This window comes from Plectropomus leopardus, unplaced genomic scaffold, assembly GCF_008729295.1.
Source record: "Plectropomus leopardus isolate mb unplaced genomic scaffold, YSFRI_Pleo_2.0 unplaced_scaffold3931, whole genome shotgun sequence".
Lineage (NCBI taxonomy): Eukaryota > Metazoa > Chordata > Actinopteri > Perciformes > Serranidae > Plectropomus > Plectropomus leopardus.
Window position 1 is genome coordinate 55 of NW_024643028.1, and position 1,477 is coordinate 1,531.

The window sequence follows — 1,477 nt, forward strand, 5'->3', positions numbered from 1 at the left end:
TTTATTATTAGTAATATCATTTTATCAGTTTATTTACTTGTTTACGTGTTGTTTTTGTCATTTTTCATTTTGTCATTTATCTTTTATTTTAAGTTTTATTCTGCCTCTGGTGCTTCCTCACGTATGGTAGCTTTTCCTCAGTTCCTCCGTTTCTGGTTTTAAGGAGTAATTTCTATTTCTTAATGCTTTATTTAATCACAAAGTCACACACACACAAATGAATGTGTCTGTGTGCATATGTGAGCGTGTTAATGTGTCTGTTTGTATGAAAAGTGCTACACCAAAAAAGTCTGATTGATTGAGTCAAAAAAAGGACACAATGTGACTGATGACGTCCAAACATCACTGCTGCTTCACAGGAAACTTCATTTCCTTTGACAGTTTGGACATTTTGTCAGATAAACTTCGTGATAAAGGCATCGGTGCAAATATAAGAGAGAAAAATAACTTACAAATATTGTTATTTACAGGAAAAAAGACCAAATTATATGTGAGAGGCTCACCTTGATTCTTCTTCCAGACTGCGGAGGTCACAGGAGGAGAGCGAGGAGCCGATCCTGGAGCAGGTGGGAGGGGCTCAGGAGACCTGGTCTGCGTCAGGTGCTGCTGACTCTGGGCCTCAGGGGGCTCGGGGGCTGCCGCCAGGACGTCCAGGTTTGAAGGCAGGGGCAGATTAGGGACTTCGGTCTTGATCTGAGGTTGTGGAGCCGCGTCTGTGAGTTGCGGTGGACCAAGCTGGGGAGGGGCGGTCTCGGGATTAGAGGAGAAGGGGGGGCCGAGGACAGGTGGGGCAGCAGAGTCTGTCTGAAGAACAGCAGCAGGGAAGGAGCCGTCTGGGTTTGGGATTTGAGAAGGTGGCTGCTGGGGTGTAGACACGGAGTCCAGCTGTGGGGGCTTCTGGTCCACGTCCATGGGGGTCTCGTTTGGGTTGGGCAGCGGGACCGCCGGTTCAGTCGGCTTTGCTTTGCCCCGTGGCACTTTGGAGCAGGTGTGCAGGTGAGTCAGGAGGCCGCGGTACGATCGCAGCTTTGTGCGACAACTCTCACACCTTCACGAAAAGAGGAAACGACACATTAAAGGTGTTTCACTGCTGAATTTACACATCCTGACGAAACATTTTACTGCTGAATTTACACATCCTGACGAAACATTTTACTGCTGAATTTACACATCCTACGAAACATTTCACTGCTGAATTTTACACATCCTGACGAAACATTTCACTGCTGAATTTACACATCCTGACGAAACATTTCACTGCTGAATTTACACATCCTGACGAAAACACTTCACTGCTGAATTTACACATCCTGACGAAACATTTTACTGCTGAATTTACACATCCTGACGAAAACATTTCACTGCTGAATTTACACATCCTGACGAAAACATTTCACTGCTGAATTCAAAGGTTGCATCATGATCAGTTGTTCGTGATACAATAACCATCTCAGAAAATATCAGGGTTTTACAGTAT

General features: G+C 45.1%; 1 protein-coding gene across 1 annotated transcript; it reads right to left on the minus strand.

Moving 5' to 3' along the window:
• Nucleotides 1-316: 316 nt before the first annotated feature.
• On the minus strand, nt 317-1,048 carry znf414 (zinc finger protein 414; the record flags this gene model as incomplete). Its single annotated transcript, XM_042482144.1, has 1 exon — nt 317-1,048. A coding segment is annotated over one exon (706 nt), but the record flags the coding sequence as incomplete, so codon positions are not given.
• Nucleotides 1,049-1,477: the final 429 nt, after the last annotated feature.